This window comes from Botrytis byssoidea (genome assembly GCF_014898295.1).
Source record: "Botrytis byssoidea strain MUCL 94 chromosome Unknown BBYS_018, whole genome shotgun sequence".
NCBI lineage: Eukaryota > Fungi > Ascomycota > Leotiomycetes > Helotiales > Sclerotiniaceae > Botrytis > Botrytis byssoidea.
The window spans coordinates 350,112-369,270 of NW_024065859.1; the positions used below are offsets into that span (position 1 = coordinate 350,112).

The window sequence follows — 19,159 nt, forward strand, 5'->3', positions numbered from 1 at the left end:
GAAATTTGCACCAAAATCACATACATGCATGCACATGCATTTCAACCACATCAAGTCACTCAATCTGCACCCAGGTCGACCCGGCGATTCGTAATCTTCCCACCTCAGGATAAGCTCAGCTTTGCATGCTGACTTCAGCATGTGGTAAGATACACTCGCATGTACATCGGGTCCTTCGTTCATTGCTGCTGTACTAGACCCAGGACAATACTGCATCGACGTTCGTAACAGAACTCAATGAGTTCTTGGCATGAGATACATCTATATTCTGCGTGTTATTCCTTGCAACTTTGAGGAGTTCGCAAAGAAACTTCCCGTGTATCACAGCAAGACCCTTTGCATCCTCAATCTCATTTCATTCCAAGGATCCACCGCCACGCTGCATGAGTTTCAGAACCTCGCTCTGGGCCGCGTATTCCACGTTTTGTACATGAGTCGAACAAAAGTCAAAACCAACATCAAGAAAAAGCCCTATTGAAAACAAGGTGGGTCAAAGACTTCGAGATGCAATGCATTCCCTGCTGCATACTGCATGTACTATTGACATCTTCCACGCCAACTCAATAAACCATTTCAATTATCAGCCTCTGAGATATATATAATCCCCAACCGTTGGAATTAGAAGCTATTACCAACGCCACGAGGTCCCTTCATGCATTGCACAACGCAGGTCCCGGATCCACATCTATATCCATATCCACCTTGATCGCCCCTCCTATCCCCCTCCTCTCTCTCCACGCGATAGATGGATGGGATGAATAATACACTAAGATGAATTCCTAAACATGTTTAACCCTGAAAGGGTATATAATTTCAAATTGAATCCGACCATCAAAGAGTACGGCGAGGTACCTCGATTGTGATGTTTCCCGATGTCTAAGTCTGAAGTTCCATTTCAAGATTGGATAAAAATTCGAAAATTAGAACGCGTTCAAGGCTACAAGTATTTTTAATCATAGACCTAGATTTAAGCATTGAAGAATACTACGAGGCCTAGACAGTGAGTATTTTCGATTTCAATGTGCGGTATGCTTTGTCCGTCCATCGCGCGCCATCTTCATCTTTCATGCTGAGGAGTATCTTCCTAGAATTAGACCCCAATCTCGACTCACACTCTAAATTAAGGCTCTTCCAGGTTCTCACAGACTCCAAGTCTACCCTTAACCCACGTTGCCTACTCCTCCCTACCCGGATTATGTCTCAACTATTTTCTCACCCTTCCGCTTTCAAATTTGATCCACAACCCCCGATTCATAATTCGCAATCGCTGTCCCCTACTCTATCCTAACCTACCTCGGCCTACCTTTTATCTATTTCCATTTCCCTTTCCGATTCCGTTCAGTTGACGTCTCGGCCCGGCGCGGGCGATTCTAGGCACCTATTAGCTCTCATGTAGCATTGTACTCGGGCCATACCCGCTCACCTTACCCGCATCTTTATATCCGCATATGTCCCCTACCAACCCTATATACCTAGATACCAGGCTCCCCTTTCCAAGCCGTAACATAAGCTGACATGACATCAATGGCTTCAATTTATGCAGGGTCTGAACATGAAGCCGTGGAATATATTTTATCACAATTCGGAGAAGCTTGCCGAATACGGCAGGTTTCTGCACTCGCAAATTGGGAAATTTCGAAAACACAAAATTCTGAAGGATATCTGATTATCGGGTTCGCATTTGGACATTGCAAGCATGAATCTGACTGTCAGATCGAATTTGAAATCAATTGGAACGGTGAATTGCACTAGAACGATAAATGTATCGAAACGTAGCGAATAATTGAAAACTCGATGCTAGGATTCTGCTTCTCCTAGTCGCGAGTCACCATTAGTGACATACTTTTGCAAACAGCAAATTGACACAGTGAATCATGTAATCATACAACACGCGGAAAAAATTGACGGTCTATTTTACAGCTTTGATTTTGATCTATCAAATCTTCCGCCGATCATTCATCACTCATCCTGCCTTCCATACCACCATAACTAAATTTTTTCCTTTCCTCATCACAACGTTCAAAATACAGCTCTCCCAGGCCCACATGCTAAGGGACAAAAGAATAACGAGGAAATGACCATGATTTTATTTTAGCTATTGATTTAGACGAAGCTCTTGGTGAAAGAGGTGACAACGTCCTTCAACTTGGCCTCAAGGTCCTTGCTGAGAGCACCCTCCTTATCAATTGTTGCCAACAAGTCTGACTCGTTGGTCTTGAGATGTGAGATGAAGTCAGCCTCCCATTGGAGAATCTTGTTGACTGGGACGGAGTCAAGATGACCGTTGACACCGGCGTAGATGAGAGGAACCATTTCGTTAACAGCCATAGGAGAGTATTGCTTTTGCTTGAGGAGCTCAGTCAACTGTAAAAAATTGTTGTTAGCTTATGTAATTTGTATGAATTTGTTCATGAATAAAAAACGAAGGACCAATGTACGACCATGAGCCGAACAAGAACAAGGAATTGAATGTTCGAAAGCAAGCCAAACAATGATAAGTAACAAATATTCGAAAATAAGCCAAACAATGATAAGCAATCAATGTTCGAAAACAAGTCAAACAATGGTAAGCGAATCAATGTTCGAAAATAAGTCGAACAATCATGAGCACATCAATGTACGACGACGAGTCGAACAATTATGAGTAGACCAATGTACGACAATAAGTCAAACAATGGCGAGTATGGGAATGTAGTTGGGAATGTAAATGCGAATGAAAAACTTACTCTTTCACCACGGTTAAGAGTTTGCTTGGTAGCAGCATCCAAATCGGAACCGAATTGTGCGAAAGCAGCAACTTCACGGTATTGAGCCAAGAAAAGCTTCAAGGAACCAGCGACTTGCTTCATTGCCTTAAGTTGGGCAGCAGATCCGACACGGGAGACAGAAAGACCGACGTTGATAGCTGGACGAATACCCTTATAGAAAAGTTCGGCCTCCAAGAAAATTTGTCCATCGGTAATAGAGATGACGTTAGTTGGAATATAAGCTGATACATCACCACCTTGAGTTTCAATGATGGGAAGAGCAGTCAAGGATCCACCACCAAGTTTGTCGTTCATCTTAGCGGCACGCTCGAGAAGTCGGGAACTATTGGAAAATGTTAGTTTTTTTTTCTGCATCTCATGAGGGGCAACAGGAAGACAAACTGTAAATAGAACACGTCGCCGGGAAAAGCTTCGCGTCCCGGAGGTCTGCGCAAGAGCAAAGACATTTGTCGATAAGCAACAGCCTGCTTGGAGAGATCATCGAAAACGATCATAGCATGCTTTCCGTTGTCTCTGAAGTATTCGCCAATGGATGTACCTTTTCGAATGTTAATGATTGTAAGAGCGATGGAGCCAGAGTAAAGAGAAGAAAATCAACGGTGGAGGTTGGAGTTTAGATGTTTCTGGAGTCTCTGCTTGGAACCAAATGCATGATCATGAACTACGCAATAGAAACGCTTGTCATCGATGTAACGCTGGAATCGTGCATTCTGAGTATGAATCTTGGGGGTGATGATTCGCTCGACACCATTCACCTTATCCAGGTGTAAACGACCACGTCGATGACGGGCAAGACCAGAGGGAGAGGGGAAGTTTTGGTCGCAAGGATTGCAACGATAGCGTTTTTCACGCTTGGCTTTCTCACGAGATGCAGCAAGTTGAGCCTGACCTTTGAGACGATTCTTTTCATACCACTTTGCCTTGATATTGGCTCGGTGAGCATGATAGCCCGGAACAGTCTCAACTTGCTTATAATACCAGCTAAGCTGGCGTAAGTTTCGCCGCGCGATCCGACGTTCTTCAAGAGCATCTAGCTCTTCGGAGCTAAGCTCCATTTCTCCCCGGACCATCTCGGAGAAGGGTAAGTGAGTGCCTAAAGACACCCAAAGGAGCTCGGAGCGAGCCCACGGCATAAAGCCGATCCAGTTCCAGTCCATGGCGTAATGCCGAGAGGCGAAGAACAAACAAGTAAATATACCCTCTAGGGCAATGATTCGTAAGCGGGTCCGTGGGACGAGGGAGGAAGGAGGGACCGAACACCAACAAAGGCAGCCAAACTTGGCTATAGCATAGCCATGCTTCAAAGCACGGCGAACACCAATTGGCATTCGAGCAGTTTTACCACTCAGATATGTCTCGCAACGAGACTTATACCCTCCGGCAACGGAGGTTCCACTCCCCACATATAACTTTGGGGCGGACCCCGCTTTCTCCATCAAAACGACATAAACAGCCCAGAAAGGACCACGGACGATTGGTAAAGACTTAAAAAAAGAAAGAGAGGGGGGGGAAGGGTCGGAGAGGGTTTCGAAAAGGTTAGGAGCGAACTCCAACTTCATTGTACTTTTTATAGTACGATATGTTTCTGTATTTTTCAAAATTACAGTAAAAATTGGATTAATGTACCACGAGGGCGCACGTATGAGAAGGAATTTTTGGATGAGGGAATCCAGCAGGGTTTCTGCATGGTGTTCTCTGGTGACGGGGTCACCGGTGGCAGACATCGTGAATGCTAAAGAAAAAAAAGGAAAAGGAAAACAGAAAACAGGGGGGATATCTACTATTTATTGGATTCATCGACATAGTCGATGAATCGCACTCATTTCATACTCATGAAAAGTAGAATGAGCAAAAGGGAAAAAACGGCACGAACGGCAACATTGGGATACAACTTATCGCCATTATGAACGATCGCGAACGATTTTCAGATTTTCAAGTCTCCCGAGTACACTTGCTGCCTGGAGGCAGATATGCAACAGAAGGAACTTAAAGCACCTTGATGGACAATATCATGAGTGTCATCGGCGATGCGATGCTTATTCATCAATACCCCTCAAGATTGCTGTTTAAAGGTGAAGAAATCGATGCACCAAAAGAAAAATTATGTGTAGTGAGAAAAAAAAGGTGTGTGAAGTGAAAAAATGAAGGTGAAGTGAAAGAAAAAAGGTGTGTCATGTGAAAAAAAAAAGAAGAAAAAAGGTGTGAAGTAAACAAAAAAATATGTAGTGAAAAACATGGTGTGTTGAATTTTTGTATGTGCAGTAAGGAAATGTATGTGCGAACAAGAAAACAAGGGGTGCATCGAGGCAATGTATGTGCGAACAAAAAGGCAGGATTTGCATTACGGAGAAGATGTGCGAATGATAATAACATAGGTAGTCATAGGTAGTAAAGAAATGGTGTGTTGGAAGAAAAAGTATTATGTACGTACCAGTGAAAGGAGCAATATATTGAAGAGGAGCAGCTTCAGAAGCAGTAGCTGCAACAACAATACAATACTTCATGGCGTCGTTCTCCTCGAGGGTCTTGACCAATTGGGCAACAGTGGATCTCTTTTGTCCAACGGCGACATAGACACAGTAGAGCTTCTTGGTCTCATCGTTTCCATCGTTCCAACGCTTTTGGTTAAGCATGGCATCGAGAGCAACAGCAGTCTTTCCGGTTTGACGGTCACCAATGATCAACTCACGTTGACCACGTCCAATGGGTACCATTGCGTCGACGGACTTAAGACCGGTTTGGACTGGCTGGTTGACGGATTGACGTGGGAGAATACCAGGAGCCTTGAGTTGCGCACGGCGCCTCTCGGTAGTCTTGATAGGTCCCTTGCCATCGATTGGGTTTCCGAGAGCATCAATGACACGGCCGAGCATCTCCATTCCGACGGGAACATCGACCTGTACCTCATGTTAGTATTTCGAAACACAATTTCAAGATGGTCAACTAACAATCTCTCCAGTACGCTTGACGGTCTCGCCCTCCTTGACCAAACGATCAGAACCGAAAAGCACAACACCGACTTGGCCAGCTTCCAAGTTCATGCACATGCCCTTGACACCGGATGCGAACCTTTTTCTCCATCAGTACCCCAGATAATGATAGTCGAATTTCATAAACTTACTCGACAAGTTCCTCTGCTTGGACATTGCTCATACCATGTACACGAGCGATACCATCACTGTCATAACACAAATCAGCACTGCGCCCAAATAATCCATAATTCCGAATATCCACATCGACGTAATATGACTGCAGCATTTTGGACCCGAGTATAAGAATCTTGTTGGGGGAACCTACCCAACGGACAAAACACGTCCAGTCTCGGCGAGACCGGACTCCTCTTGAACACCTCTAATTCTTTGCTCAAGAATAGAAGAGACTTCGGTGGGGGATGCCTTAGCATCTGATGCGTAGCTTCGAACTGATCTTGATGCTGCGTTGAAAGTTGCTGGAACAGCAGTTCGCTGTGGTGGAAAAAACGTTTACGTTAGCCGAAGTCCGAAAAATCCTCGTCAACAAAGCTGCTAAAGCTTCCTTGAAGCTCGAAAGCCTCAACACCATGGCATCGCAACGTCAATTGACACTATAAACAATATCTGAATAGAAAGATATCGATAGCGGCGAGGTATAATAGTGACATAGTGACGTGAGAAATTTTGTTTTGTTGACGTACCGTGGCAATTCTGCCGGAAGCAGAAATTGCGCCCACCGTCCTGCTGGACTGCTTAAGAGCGTTTCTGAACATCTTGACCGACGTCTATATTTCGAAGGGTATTAAGGAGAATCAATTGCTACAAATGTGCAACTGATGGAGAGGAGATTTAAAATGGTGGAGGTAGAGTGGGTGGTATCAAGACCTTGCTGGAGGAAATTGGAGATTGTACGGAGTACTCTCAAACAATCAGGAAAACTGAACTAGCGCGAAAAATCACGTGGTATTTCTCAATTACGCCCACCAACCCACCATCCGTGTTATTTCGGTGTCGGGAGAAACCGTGGCATCGTGGGAGCGTGGGTGAATAATAATGGAGTAATGGAGCTTTGGTAAGAGGAAATGTCAAATTGCTGACGTTGATATCAACCGTCCAATCAACCATCCAACTTCTTTTACATATACTGACTGACTGAATGGGATAGGGTCTAGGGCAGTGGATTCGAACTCTCATCTGTCTGCTCCAAAGAGTGGTGACCTACCCCAAGTACTCGAGTACCCAAGTACCAACGTACTCAAGTAGCAAAAAGTATCCCTCAACCCAAGTATCAGAGTACCCACAGAACAAGGAGTATACTACTCGTACCGGTACTTCATCTCTTTTCAGACTCTTCCTCCATACCTACTTACCCACATATACATATACATTCATCACACTACTACTACAAATATCAAGAACCTCTCCTTTTTTGGTACTACTGTATATCAAAATCCTCCCCTTGATTATTTCGTGCATCATACTTTGAAACATTCTCAGGCGGACCCGAATACTAACATTTATTAACTTTCTCTTCGATTAACTAATTCTTGATATATCACACTTTTTCATGAATTCATGAATTCATGAATTCATGATACTTTTAGATCCCCTTGCCTCGGAGGGATCTTCTGGGGGTCATCTGATGAACGTCTGATAGGTAGCAAGATAGCAAGGGTAGAAAACTACTTTCTGCTTTCTGCACTATTGCTGCTGTCATCGCACATGTAACTGCTTCGTACAGCTTCCACAAAACGAGGACCAAGCGGGCCGTGGCTGTTGCCAAGGTGCAGAATCGGATGAAGATTGCACCCATGGAGACATTCAAAGCTACCTACCTTACGCTTTTCTGCTTTCCAACAATATGGTCCATCAAGCCTCAACTGGAGCTTATTCACGAAAGAAGCTGTCAATACTTCGGAACTACCTAATTGGGGGCGATTTGCATGTCCTATTATACCATTTGAAGCGAGGTACAATGTTGATTTTATTTTTCATTGGTTCTACTCCACAAAGCACATGTATCTCATCAATTATCCAAGAAAAATGATGAGATAAGATGAATCCTTTCCATGCATATACCGCATTTTAATATTCTTAATTTATACTTCCTATTAAGTTTTTTTTTCTGTACTACTCGGGGCTTGCTTAAGTACAAGCATTATGCGAAGTATCATGCGAATACCATGACCCATCCAAAATTATCGTAAGTGTGTTGTTGAAAAGTGGCGGATCTTTCAATATCGCCGATAAACGTTTAGAAGCCCTTCAACGTCGAAAATTTAAGTGCTGACGCCTTTGAAATTATATCATTTTAGTGACATGAGAGACTACCCAATGTAGTAGCACATGTAGCTATCTTGTCGAAACAGGTGCAGTACCTCGTCGCCATGCCGCCTCATCCACATAAAGTAATCGGTAAAAATTGGAGGCTTGAAGCTGATCCTTCCTCCGCTGTTCCCAATTGAGGATGGAAGCTTGTTCCTTCTGTTGGTCGCTACCATGTAATTGAACGCAATTATATTTCCGAAGGCTAGAATTGCAATAACCATGTTCATCTTATTACGAGGCGGGAGAAAGCAACAGTGTGGTGGCTTTGGTAGGCGGTAATATTGTTTAGTGCAGATGTTGGTATTAAAGTTGAGCAATATCCTCTTGGAAATCTTGTTCTGATGGAAGTTGTCAATGATCGCCCTTGTTTGCGTGTTTTAATGCAGTTGCAGGTGTCGGGACGCTCCTCATTTGCTACCAGGGCATGATTCGCGCTTGCAAAGGTTGTACAGCACTGCATTCAACATACACCTTCTTTTCTAGAATCGCCAATATCGATTTGTCCAATAAGGTCGTCCAAATTATTCAACAGACAACATAACTCACTGCAGCCGGGCTTTACCTCCGCACGCATCACAACTTCCCCGGCCGGAGGCCCAAACTGCTGGGAAGATATCTTTGCACATATTGGAAAGTCGAGGCACGAATTTCATATCGACTGACCTCAAAGAATCTGCTAGACTGTACGACCAACGAAATCTCTTGCATCGGTCACATCTACGCACTTACGAATAAACGCATGCACAGTTCGATAGGCAACACTGTAGTGGGTCCTGAACTCCAGAAATTTTCCTATTCTCCTGGGTGTTTTACCAATCAAGGGCGTCTCACGTCACATACTCATACACTGTCCAACGTGCTCATCTTTAGAGCCAATCTTCCAGTTCAATTGGGTCAGCTGGTTGTTCGAGGCTCCGAGCATAAATACCCCCCTTGGGTAGTTATATGTTTGAGTACAGCATAGCAGTACAGCTTCTGGGGAGAGAGACCTGCATTTAATATAATTGCTTGCTTCCAACATTTTGCCTCGTCACCTGACTTTGCAATCAGTCCATAATTTTGATTCACCCTTGTGTGCGTGGATTATCTTTTACATCGAGATAACAATATTGTCTCAAATTAGAAAAATACGAGCTTGTAAGTATTCACCAACTTTCATACGCAGTGCAACCTTGGTGGATGTTTGCCTCCGTGTGAACCACCCCCAACAGATTCCTTCAGTTGGCTTGACTATTCTCTATAAAAACCACCGCTAAGTCTATCCTCGCAAATACTGATCAAGTATAGAACGCAAGAAACTTTCACAAGCACTTCTCTGACTTGGAACTCACATTTCAAAATGCTCGGAGGAATATCACGGACAAAATTTGCCCCAGCGGCCAAAAGCTGCCCCTTTATTTTCACAAGATCAACAGGGGTGAAGAGTGATGCAGTACCTCGGAAATGCTTTCACGTCGCTGCACGAAATTTATCTTCGAAGCCTAAAGTACCTCTTATCTCAACAAGGCAATTTCGATCAAATGCGTCAGGTCGAGCAGCAGTAACCGACCTCCCTATGTTCCATGATGGACCTGTCCCAGCACCATACGAACCTCCAAATACGGCAAAAGTGCCTGGATTACCAGTCTACGATGTTTCTCTTACTGACAGGGCCGCGTACTGGCAAAAGATTCCTCGCTGGGCAAACATCACAGAAGCCCAGTTCTTAAAATACAAGTTTCATGTAAGTACCTCAGCCCTATGGTTGTATAGGGGTTGCTAATACTGATACTTTTCTGCAGACAATCCATACCATATCTACTATAATGCAGTTGGAAGTTTTCATGTTGGAAGTTTTGCCCCCGGTCCTTCGAAGACACCCCGATTTTCCCGGCATTGTCACTCGTGAGGACTTCATCGAGGACGTCAAGGAAGGGATCAAGTTGGCGCCTATGTCGATTCGCTTGCCACCTCATGTTCTCAGTATCATCGACTGGAAAAATCCGTTCGAAGATCCCATTCGTCGCCAGTTTATACCTATGAAGTCAAGTAAGCTTGAAGATCACCCTAAAGTTGAGTTGGACTCATTGCATGAGTCTGATGACTCTCCAGTGGAAGGCTTCGTTCATAGATATTATGACAAAGCTTTATTCTTAGGTAAGTCTTCCTCAGCTTCATAACATTTATTATGACACTAAGTCTTTTCTAGCAACATCAACATGTCCTCTATACTGTCGTTTCTGTACTCGTTCATGGTCTATCGGGCCTGATATGCAAAACGTTAAGAAGACCACATTTAAGCCTCAAAGAAAACGCTGGGAAGACATTTTCACTTATATTGAAGACACCCCTCAACTTCAAGATATCGTTGTTTCTGGGGGAGACTGCTATATCTTAACCGCTGATAATCTTCATCTAATCGGCGAACGACTTATTTCTATTCCACATATCAAACGATTTAGATTTGCCACGAAAGGTCTTGCTGTTTCTCCTGCGCGGATCCTTGACGATAGCGATGGATGGGCAGCTGAGATGATTAGACTCTCAGCATTGGCTAAGAAGGCAGGAAAGAGTATGGCTATCCATACACATTTCAATCATCCTAAGGAGATGACCTGGGTTTCAAAAATGGCACTCCAAAAGTTACACGAGAACAATGTTACCGTGAGAAACCAAACTGTCCTACTCAGGGGTGTCAACGATGATGTGGCCACCATGAGTAGCCTCATCAAGACTGTGGCTGACAACAACGTCATTCCCGTGCGTATATCTTACCTAGTTCATCTTTTCTAAGCCGGGGCACATGCTAACATTACCTAGTACTATGTCTATCAAGCCGACATGGTACAATACGTGGAAGATCTCCGGACACCACTCTCCACAATTCTTCAACTCGAACGTCATATCCGCGGTTCGATTGGTGGTTTCGTAACACCCAACTTCGTCGTGGATCTTCCTGGTGGTGGCGGTAAACGTCTTGCCGCATCATACGATACCTACGATCCAATTACTGGACGCTCAACCTTCACCGCACCGGCCGTCACCGGTAAAAACAAGGAGAACAGAGTCTACGAATACTGGGATCCATTACATTCTCTCCCAAAATCAAACTCATCCTCCTAGAAAAGAACATAATTTCATCAAGTAAGGTAATGGCTGGTAGATAGATAGTTATTTGCTTTGGTGGCACCTACGGAGTTATCATTTCGCTCGTTGGTACTTGGTACATATGCCGAGTTTTCGAACTTTTCGCGAACGCATGCTTTACAGTCCAAAATTTTCTGTATCTGGATATCATCTTGATTTGGTATTACACGAGCGCGCGAATCTAGGTACCGGCTCTATGTTTGATTTTGTTCTCTATTATGTTTGTTTTGCGGTGGCACGTTTGACACTTTTGGGACATATGGCAACTTCACAGTACATGCTTCTTTTTTGAATGCTGATTTGATTCGATTTTGCTTGTGCACGGATTCTGAGTAATGAATTAGGCTTGAATTCTGGGGGTTTGGATGGTTGTGGATGATACAAGAGTGATTGGAAGGGAAGAAGGGAAATACAGCGATACCAGCTCAAATAGGGCAAGAATTGATACTGAGTCATTTTGTGATTTTTCCTGACTCTATCCTTAATGGTTCATATGGGTGGAGACTTTTGCTTGAGAGGGATTGATGAGAGGGGACGTAAATATCCGGTCATTAGTTGCCTTACCTACTCGTTCGAATGAGAATCAAAAGTTATCATTTCTTCTAATATCTTACGGTGATCATGAAGCTATCTTGTACTACATACGCAGTAAGATCTGAGCCTACCTGCTAGCTTAAACTTGAAGCGGTAGCATCATCGAATGTCGAATCTGGAGTCTCCTCCGATGTACTGGCTGCTTATTTAGCCGGCCGTGCCAGCCGTACACCATACATACATGCCAAGTTTCGCCAACCTCGTTTACCCTATAATCGATATTCGTAATCGCTAGATCTCAATGTCAGATCAGACGAATGACACAATATATCTTTCAGAAGAATTAAAATTTGCTTGGCGCCTCTTGCGCCCTTATTCACTTTTCTGCTTACCTCCCTCCATCGAGGCTCAAAAAGTGAAGTCTCAGACAGCACTTGTGAAGACCCGATGACCCATCCATCGGGATCTAGGCACGTCGACTTGCTGTAAGATTACGTTATGAGGATAGCCGTTTCGCATTCCCATTCTCGTCTCGCGTGCCGTTCTTATCAATATTTGGGGACCCCAATATCTCAGACGAGAATAGTAGAAACGGAATAATATCTATTATTTCGCGAGCCGCAGTCTGCGGGATTACTACTTCGGGTTGGATAATATGTTGAAATCCACAATATTTTACGGAATATATCTTGGAGAATGAGAATTTAGTAGATTAAGTGGATTAAGACGTCGAAGATGTGTCTGATTCGTATCATTGCATTTTGCGGAGGGGATGTGATTAACATATGATGCCGAGTATGACGCTTTATCTTTTCTGGAGAGGGGTTATTGGTGGGTCAGTCCCAACAGCATTGAAGTTATGGAATTTTATAGATGTGGTTTGAATGGTTGAGAGCGACTTGAAATTCAATATGCGCGCTTACGGTATCCACCCTCCAAATGGACGAACAAAGCCATACACTCAATTACCCGAATAGATCCATTCATTGAGAACAGTTATATTGCAGTTTGGTTTTCCATACTATCTCTCTTTACATTGAGATCTTAATGATCAAGACTATATATTGTATTAAAGCGTATCAATACCTATACATGATCGATCTTTGTATCAGAACAATGATTGTCTGAGTTGATATCGACTATTGAAGAGAATAAATTGTCCAGTTTTCCGTCCTGCTGAAGCCACCTTGAGCAGCAACTTCGAACCAATTTTCTCATGTATACAAGAAACTGATTTGCTACACATTCATCACTACTAGCCTCAAATGCTGTAGTATAAGATTTCTGGCGTGCGTGGTGAACGATACAAAAGCGCTACGGAAGATTGTAAGATAGGGTTGCAATCACAATTTTGGGGATGGATATGGAGGGTTTCATCAGCGAGACGCAACTGATATCGTTATGACTGCAGTGATAAGGTTTCGGCACGTACATATTGAGTTACGGTGCATGATTTGCGGCTTCGCAGCTTTGCAGGACATCATGTGTACAGTACTTTTGCTCGATGATGTATGTTTAAACCTTTGTGTGTGTGTTAGGGGTCTCGATAGCGGAGGAAAGGAACACTCATCTGGAGGTTTGGATGTGGTTACGTTGATAGGCTTTACTTAAGCATTGCCAAGATGTCAGATGGATATGAGTATTATTTTGTAGGGAGTTCCTTGTTTGTTATACGACGAATACGCTGAATTGAATGCTGGGAATGGGCGGAATTCTTCGGTTCTTTGGCTTAAAGTATTAACGTTCATGGCTACTTAGTCAGTACCTCTCAATCTCTAAACGACCTCACGCCATTCAACTGTTGGTTGCAGCTTTCATTGATGTTTTGTATTTTACTAAATATATCTTTCCCACCCATTCAATCATTTGCTCATGATGAAAGCCCCAGGAAGTCGATATTGGCATTGGTCAATATAGCGACGGGAAGGTTCAAGGAACCAGATCAATCAATCACGAGACAAAATATATACCGAGGAACTGGATGCACTACAGATACCTAGCTAGTACAGTGTAGTTCGAAATTTCACGGGAAGGAATCCGAGAGAATCCTTCGCGACGTGTCTGTACAGTACCAAGATTTTGAGCGGATTTTTTACTTTGCATGGTAATTTACATCTAACAGTTGGAACAGTCAGAACTAAGAGTTAAATGTTAAGTTTGTGGAATCCGGAAAGATAGAGGGCTTAGAACCTGGAACTAACACGAGATAGAACATCTGGCAATGGAAGGAAGTTATGGAACGCGATGACCGAGGAGGGGCTCGAGCACCTTATTTTGTTTGTTTGTTTGTTTGCTTGTTTGTTTGTTTGCTATCTCACGGTTCTACAATTCATTCCATGGTACGCGTCTGAACTTTGAAAATATTGTTGTCTGAGATTGCAATATATACCGACGATCGATCATGATGCACTCACGTATAGTGAGTACTGTACACTGTACAGCCACGATAGTGCACAGTATAATTTCAAGAAAGGAGATGATACGGTTGTCACGGCTAATTCGAGGAGCAGTGCTGGGATAAGGTGACACAAATAAAGATCAGAATATTTTTAGGAAGGTTTAGAGTGAGAGAAGAAGGTTCGGCTGGATCGAGTAAAGCGAGCGAAATGAAGGGGTAGATATTCGTGGACTTGTAAATTGGCGGTGATGAACTTGGTCAGATATCTTAGGGTATGGAATAAGATTTTCGATGAGGGGATGGACCTGGTAACCCGAAGAATCGCTCTGTAAGTTATACTGAGTATGGACGGTCTGCACAATCTATGAAGTTTAGCTACGCTCGTTGTATGCTGCTCTTTTCTTCTTTCGCTTCGGAAATCTTTTTACCAATGTCATTCGGAAATTTAAAACGCCCATTCATTTCTTTTTGACGTTTGGACGCCCCAATCCCAGCAGGGAATCCAGCTTGATACTGAGGCCATAGTCACTTGATTTCGTGAAGTTCCCGCGTTTTATATTCAATTATCAGAGTCGCTATCGCTAGCCGTGGGGAAGCAAGCGGGCGGAAGGATCTGACCGCTCCTCTCCTCGCCGCTGGAGGCTGGATCATTCCACACAACGCCCCTCTCCTGTACATCAACGATTCCACACCGACAGCAAGGACAATCCTATTTGTACATGACCTTACGTGAAAGATTCTATTTGCAGCGTACGAATCTATTTTCGACAGATCGGATGATAACTGCCTGCTTGCGCGATTCTGGATACTCTCCATAATTCCCACGAACTCAATCGAATGCAAGGGGATATTTATTTTCAGCTTTGACAGAGGGGAATTTTTTGTATTCTCCCAACCGGCCTATCCTTGCTGCAGCACGCCTCTCGATTGCTTTGGGATCACAACCCACGAGGCTGACATTGCGTTGACGGCATGTGTTTGCTGTGTCACATAAATAGAGGTGCATTACAAGTTGGGTGCGGCGCGGCGGGTACAGTTGGGTCAGTACAGAGTTGGGCCACCTTCATGACTATGGCCTGAATAAAAGGCGTGTTTGCATATACGTACGTATGTACAAATTGCAATCATGCCACAAGTATTCAATGTCACAGAATAACTGTTGTATAACGGGTTTATGTCCGTTATCCGTGAGAGCAATATGCTGTGCACAATATTTACTCTATATATGTACAATATGTCTTGTCTAACATTGGAAAAAAAAGAGAGGAGACGAAAGACATACATACGAAGTACAAGGAGAAACAACTATTTCGGATCTGAACATGAACAATTAAAAAATGGAATGTCCAAAGAATTCGCCAAGGATTTTCCCTTTCTCGCTCGACAATATAAATGCCTGTATGTATGGTGGTTCTTTGCAAATCCGGTGAGCAGCCATTCGTTTGCTATATTGCTATGATCAAGACCTGGTCTATGTCCCTTAGAATCCTCTTCTTGTGGTCTTTCGTGCACTGGATCAAGTAAGGATCTTCCATGGATATCGCAAACAAGGTCGATTCATTGGTGAGAGCTTGTGCCTGCATACCAGGAATATTAAGACCCTTGAATCAAAACCCTTGTGCTTCCAGAATGGACGTGGAGATCTCTAGGCAAATCAAGAATCAATATTGATAATTTTGATTCATGACGATTAAAAGATACATAATGGGTTAACAACCGTACCTTACCTCAATGGAGGAAAAATGGACAAAGAGAGACAGCGAAAGAGAGGGACCCAGGGCCAGCGGTTACTGTGATCAGCGAAAGCAACGGGTCTCAATATCATTGATGAGAATCATCAGATGAACCTCTTGGGTCATTCCAATCCTTCTGCTTTCTCTCCACATGTTCACTGAACCGCTTTCTCCAGTCTTTCGAATTGCTCTTAATTGTGCAATATAATTTGCTCGATTCGACTGTTCGTCTGTTCGTCATCTCATATGCCAAGTAAGTCATAACGAAATCGAGTTACCTTACTTTCCTATGTCCATATCGATCCATAAGATCCATAGAACCATACGCATACCGTACCAAACTTTTGAGCTACCTGGTCGATTCAGGTCCGGGGTTGCACACACCATACGCGGCAAGAACCCAATAACCTTTATATCTGGAGTCCCGTCGTAAGGAGATTCGTTCGGATCGTGTTGCATGATGCATTAGTTGGAGACAACAAATCTGAAAGAGCCACTCCAGTCTTACCATCTTCTGAATCCTTCTGGACTTGATATTCAGTCATGGCGTCCAATATGAAGGAACGAAACTTGAACATCACTCCCATCTACTCTCTCCCAGCTCCATCACACAATTCGACTTCGAATATCTTCTCACCGACTGCTCTTTCGAAACCGTCTTTCGATATTCGTCCCGAATCGTCACCGGCTCTTCCATCATCAAGTTTATATCGCAGGAATCACAAGGAAATGGCATTGTGCGGGGAATACTTTACAACAAATGAAGAGTTTCATGCTCTTCCACCCGCTCTAAAACGAAAGGTATATATATCACTTTCGCTGTTATACTTTACCACGGTCATCACAATTTAAAAAACAAGGTTGGGGGTTTCATTTTGTATTTCAAGGTTGAGCTATTGAAAAAAGTAAAGAGATGTAGTTTAGCCCGTGCCAACGAGACGCCGTCGAAAGTTAGGTCTCTCATTAGTACATTTAGTGGTGTCTTTCCCGCGTGAATCTACGCTAGATCCTTCCAATTCATACTGGCGGCGGGATCAGCAAACGCTATGAACACATTTATATGCAGGTACAAGAGACGGTGGTTTTGCAATTCTTCTCATGCGGTTGTCGACGGTATTATTGTTAAAAGATGGGTGCTAACCGGGCCCTTTCGCAGTATTTCTCAACTCTGGAGCGTCTTCGATTCGCACAAAGCTCGAGGTCAAATGCCCTCAATGATCTTCCCACACGGAATACCCGTAGAACTTCTATTGCCGACCGACGTGGCTTGAAGATTTCAGAGCTCGAGCCCCGACGCAGACCTTCAAGACGATTAAAAAAGAAGAGGGAACATTCGATATCCAATAGTAATGATAAATCTTGGTTTTTAAGCAATTACGAAACATTTCCGGAGACAATCAAAAGAAAACAATTTTCGAGCGAAGAACAAGCATTATTAGCAAGCAGGATACGTGAAGCAGTTATATTGGATGCGGCGGACGAAAATCTCATAATACGAAGACGATCTCGTCGCATGGCGTCAGATCCACCGGTATTGTCTCCCAGCGTTAGAGGTTCTGTTTTCAGTGAAAAAACTAGCGGGACTCGAAGGAGAGCCTCGATGTCTAGTATGGCCGATACGTTTCTTGACAGTTTCCAATGGATCGACGATGAGTCTAAGTTAGATCTTCATTTGGATGATTATCATGCTTCAATATTTCCTTCTCTAAAAAGCGACCGGAAGCCCTCATTTCGACGGCAAATGTCGATTTCAAAGCTTCCTTTCGGGCGAAGCTCGATATCTTCCATCACACCTAAATCTCCAAATCCCACATCACCTAGCTTCAGCACACATTCCCGTTCTGCTACATCAATAACGGGACCAAGGCATGCCGCAAAACACAAAGTTAATTCATCGCTCTCGTCGATAGACCCTAATGCCACCTATTACCAAGACCCGGAAGCACGACTAAAGTTAAGGGTCTACTTAGCGTCACCGCAAAAATTCGATGAGATAATCGAGTTTGGATTCCCATCCATGGATGCGGCGATGGGTGCATCAGAGAAGGAAAATAAACCATCAAGATTAATATCGAAACGTTCGTCGAGAGATATGTTGAGGCGAAAGGCATCGAGTCCAGCATTTGAACATTCATTCTTTAATGACGATACTGCTTCACTATTCGAAGACGATAAATCGATGGCTGATTCTGACGCACCCATAACACCCCTGGAATATGAAAGCGGATATCCACTACAACGATCTCCATTTTATTATACTGGCAAGCCTCTTGCGGATTTTCAATCTGGGCCCAATAAACTACCTAGCAAACAACAAGACCCTTATACACAAGTTATGGCTGGAAATCGAGAACCTACGTTAAGAATGACGCTTACACGGCAGGATTTGAGAGATGAGAGCGCAATATATGGATGGCAATCGAAAGAGCCGCTTGTAATGGAGGATCTAGAGAACCATAGGTATCCGCGGGGACCTATGGGTGGAGCAGATGGTTGGGGGCCACCGGTCGAGAAAGAAAATGGGGTGGTAAAAAGGTTTTGGAAGAGGGTGAAGAGTCAGCGAAAGACTTCGTGATATGGTATCTAGAACAGAAGAAAAGGGAATCTTTGCAGATGGAGTTATTTAGCGGGCGAGCTTGTATCTTTAAAGAAGCGTTTGCTTTGTATTTACCTCTCTTTTGTTGGAGGCTCGCGTGCATGGCAGGCAGGTTTTGCATAGCGATCGAATGGATACCAGGGATTTGAAATCAAAAATTGAGAACAAAAGTCCTGAATTGAAAGATTGCATCGTTTGAAGTGATGTAAATGTTTGTGTATGTGCCATGCAATTCGCCTTCGTTACTTCGCCCATCAATTGGATTGCCGGTCAGGTTTGAAGTCGACATAATGTTCGAAATGGGTATAGCAAGGATCCATTCGCTGATGAAAGTTGAATTGTGCTTTGACTTATGGGAGGAAGTGAACAATTTATAATACCATCGATCACACCGTCATAGCGGCAAAGAGGCCAAGAGGCAAAGAAGGAATCATTAGTATTAGCCGCTGCTGTGATGTGACTGATGGTTGGTTAATTTTGTGTATGACAAAGAACATTCCTTCCTATTGACGTTCACGGCAACCGTCATCATTCCATTCGTATTCTGCAGTGAAGCCGACGCCAGATGATTGAAGTGAATATAAGAGAGTTGCCTGATATCGATGCTATGAATAATGTAAGTATTGAGAGGATTTATCACCATAGAAATTTGGTGTAAAGAATCAATGAATGCTCTCTATCCTCTGTTCTCCCTCTGCTTCTCC

At 43.6% G+C, this 19,159-nt stretch overlaps 3 protein-coding genes across 3 annotated transcripts; 2 read left to right on the forward strand and 1 right to left on the reverse strand.

The window, feature by feature from the left end:
- Positions 1 to 1,511: 1,511 nt before the first annotated feature.
- EAE97_008476 (uncharacterized protein) lies at positions 1,512 to 6,662 on the reverse strand. The gene is made up of 9 exons (XM_038878991.1): positions 6,442 to 6,662; positions 6,066 to 6,232; positions 5,890 to 5,946; positions 5,717 to 5,837; positions 5,200 to 5,665; positions 3,367 to 4,353; positions 3,150 to 3,306; positions 2,727 to 3,090; positions 1,512 to 2,364 (listed from the first exon to the last, which is right to left on the reverse strand). The coding sequence occupies exons 1-9, from the start codon at positions 6,511 to 6,513 to the stop codon at positions 2,104 to 2,106; spliced, it is 2,652 nt and encodes an 883-aa protein (XP_038730073.1). The 5' UTR covers positions 6,514 to 6,662; the 3' UTR covers positions 1,512 to 2,103.
- Positions 6,663 to 7,716: 1,054 nt separating this feature from the next.
- On the forward strand, positions 7,717 to 11,794 carry EAE97_008477 (uncharacterized protein). Its single transcript, XM_038878992.1, has 5 exons — positions 7,717 to 9,205; positions 9,356 to 9,791; positions 9,850 to 10,204; positions 10,257 to 10,807; positions 10,868 to 11,794. Exons 2-5 carry the CDS (start codon positions 9,408 to 9,410, stop codon positions 11,168 to 11,170), a joined length of 1,593 nt encoding a protein of 530 aa, XP_038730074.1. The 5' UTR covers positions 7,717 to 9,205; positions 9,356 to 9,407; the 3' UTR covers positions 11,171 to 11,794.
- Positions 11,795 to 15,289: 3,495 nt separating this feature from the next.
- Positions 15,290 to 19,097, forward strand: EAE97_008478 (uncharacterized protein). The gene is made up of 2 exons (XM_038878993.1): positions 15,290 to 16,660; positions 17,016 to 19,097. Exons 1-2 carry the CDS (start codon positions 16,403 to 16,405, stop codon positions 18,432 to 18,434), a joined length of 1,677 nt encoding a protein of 558 aa, XP_038730075.1. The 5' UTR covers positions 15,290 to 16,402; the 3' UTR covers positions 18,435 to 19,097.
- The last annotated feature ends 62 nt before the right edge of the window (positions 19,098 to 19,159 follow it).